The sequence below is a fragment of the Tupaia chinensis genome, unplaced genomic scaffold, assembly GCF_000334495.1.
Source record: "Tupaia chinensis unplaced genomic scaffold, TupChi_1.0 Scaffold144058_2, whole genome shotgun sequence".
NCBI classification, from domain to species: Eukaryota; Metazoa; Chordata; class Mammalia; order Scandentia; family Tupaiidae; genus Tupaia; species Tupaia belangeri.
The window spans coordinates 77,922-79,710 of record NW_006203911.1 but is presented as its reverse complement, the minus strand read 5'-3'; the positions used below and the strand labels follow the sequence as shown (position 1 = coordinate 79,710).

Here is a 1,789-nt window from a genome sequence, read left to right as displayed (position 1 = left end):
CGGGGGAGCCGCTGGGAGTCTATCGGCCTGGAAGCAGGTAGCTAAATTGAAGACCACATCACTGTCCACCTTCTCCATCTTCACCCGCCCCAGGTCCACCTGGCTTCCAAGCTGAGAAAGCTCTGTGCCAGAGCCCCTCTTGCCGCTCGAAACCACGTCCAAGATGAGTTCCTTAGGGTGGCTGTCGTGAGGTAGCAAAGGCAGCTCAGGCATCTTGCGCAGGTTCTGAGGGGTGGCCAGGACCAGTTCGTGGGACATGTAGGTGGCCAGCACTTGGTTCTTAGGCTTTGTGTCTCCTGCCAGCTTCAGGCCACAAGCCCCCTGGGACCCTTCCATTTTTGGGGTGTTGTCCGAGCAGAGATGGCTCTCTGCTTCCTCGGGCCCCTGATTTACTCTAATGTCCCCACTGCTGGGCTGAACAGACAACGCCAGGGTCCCTGTCTGAGGACTGAGAGTCAGGAGGACAGGGTTGACTTGTTCTTCATAAGGCTTGGCAGCAATCCGGCAAGTTTTGTTCTTTGTGACGGTGTCCTGCTCTGGTCCAAAGGGGCCCCCAGGCCGTGGCTGTCCCTCGGGCAGTCCGTGCACGGCTTCACTGGAGCCGAGAGATGGCACACCAGAAAACTCTGAAACAACGCTGGTGGGCCTGATGGGTACCCCCTGAGTGGGGGGCAGCTGCCCGGCACTGGATATGCCAATGGAAAGCAGAGATGCTTGGTGATAGGGTGACCAGCCGACGGGCAGGACCTGGGTGCTGGTGGGTTTCCCATTGACTGAACACCGAGGGTAAATATTTGCTGGCCCCGTGGGTTTCCACAAAGAGAGCTCCTTGGTTTGGCAGCCTGGCAGACCAGGGGCAATACGTGCTGGGGTATAACGTTTACCTGTGTTTGGCTGTCCCTCGGCACCAGCCTGGCCCCCCTTCTTGCTACACGTGGCCCCAGTGTTCTTAGGCTCTCCTTGATCGATGATGGAGATGGGCTCCTGCTTGGGGAGATGGCGAGGGTCTCGGTTGAGGCCCAGGTTGGGGTCCTTGTTCAGCAACAGGGATGCAGGCACCGGGTTGGCTACCCCCACATAGGTGCCAGGAATGGTGCTGATCAGTGCTGTTGAGTTTTTCACCCAGGTGCTCGGGTCCCCGTTCCTCACGATCTCGGGGAAGATGACAAAGGGCGAGGCAGTGGAGCCCAGGCAGGAGGTGACGTTGCTGCCAGCAGCCTGGGTGGCACGCTGAGACCTAGACAGGACCGTGGACAGGAGGGCCTTGCTGCTGGTGTGCACAGGAGTCAGCACGGGCATGGGGGGCGTCTTGCGCTGGTTCGGCAATGGAAGCTTCTGGCGGTTGGACTTGGAGGAGAGGTCAAGGGGCATCTCGCTACACTCGGGTGGAGAGGCCATCTCTCGCTCCAGCTGTGGAGGTGACTTCAGGGGAGAGAAGGTAACAGAAGTCCCTTCTGTTTGCTGCTCGGTGCCACCTGGCATCTTGGCAGGGTGTGGCGGGGCCGAGCTCCCGCTGGGGGCTGGCAGCAAAGACTGTGGAGCTGGGAGCACCTTGGCAGATGCCGTGGTGAGCGACGTATCTGCCAAAGGCCCAGGCACCCCTTCAGGCGCAGGCTGGGCGGTGGTGCTACTGGATGGGGAGGTGCAGGGGAGCCTGTTCACCTCCAGGGGAACCACCTTAGAATCAGAAGTCAGAGGCCGGGCCACAGAAAATGCATATGGATAAGAGCGGAGCTCTGGGGAGGCCAGCACGCCTGGGAGACACCTGTCCTGCAGGTAGGATGGCAGG

General features: G+C 60.3%; 1 protein-coding gene across 1 annotated transcript in view; it reads right to left on the bottom strand.

The window, feature by feature from the left end:
* BCORL1 (BCL6 corepressor like 1) overlaps positions 1-1,789 on the bottom strand; it is a gene marked incomplete in the record, with an annotated part of 57,930 nt that overhangs the window by 45,539 nt on the left and 10,602 nt on the right. The window contains 1 exon segment of the mRNA XM_027767240.1: positions 3-1,789. Within this exon segment, the coding sequence (XP_027623041.1) occupies positions 3-1,789 (1,787 nt within the window).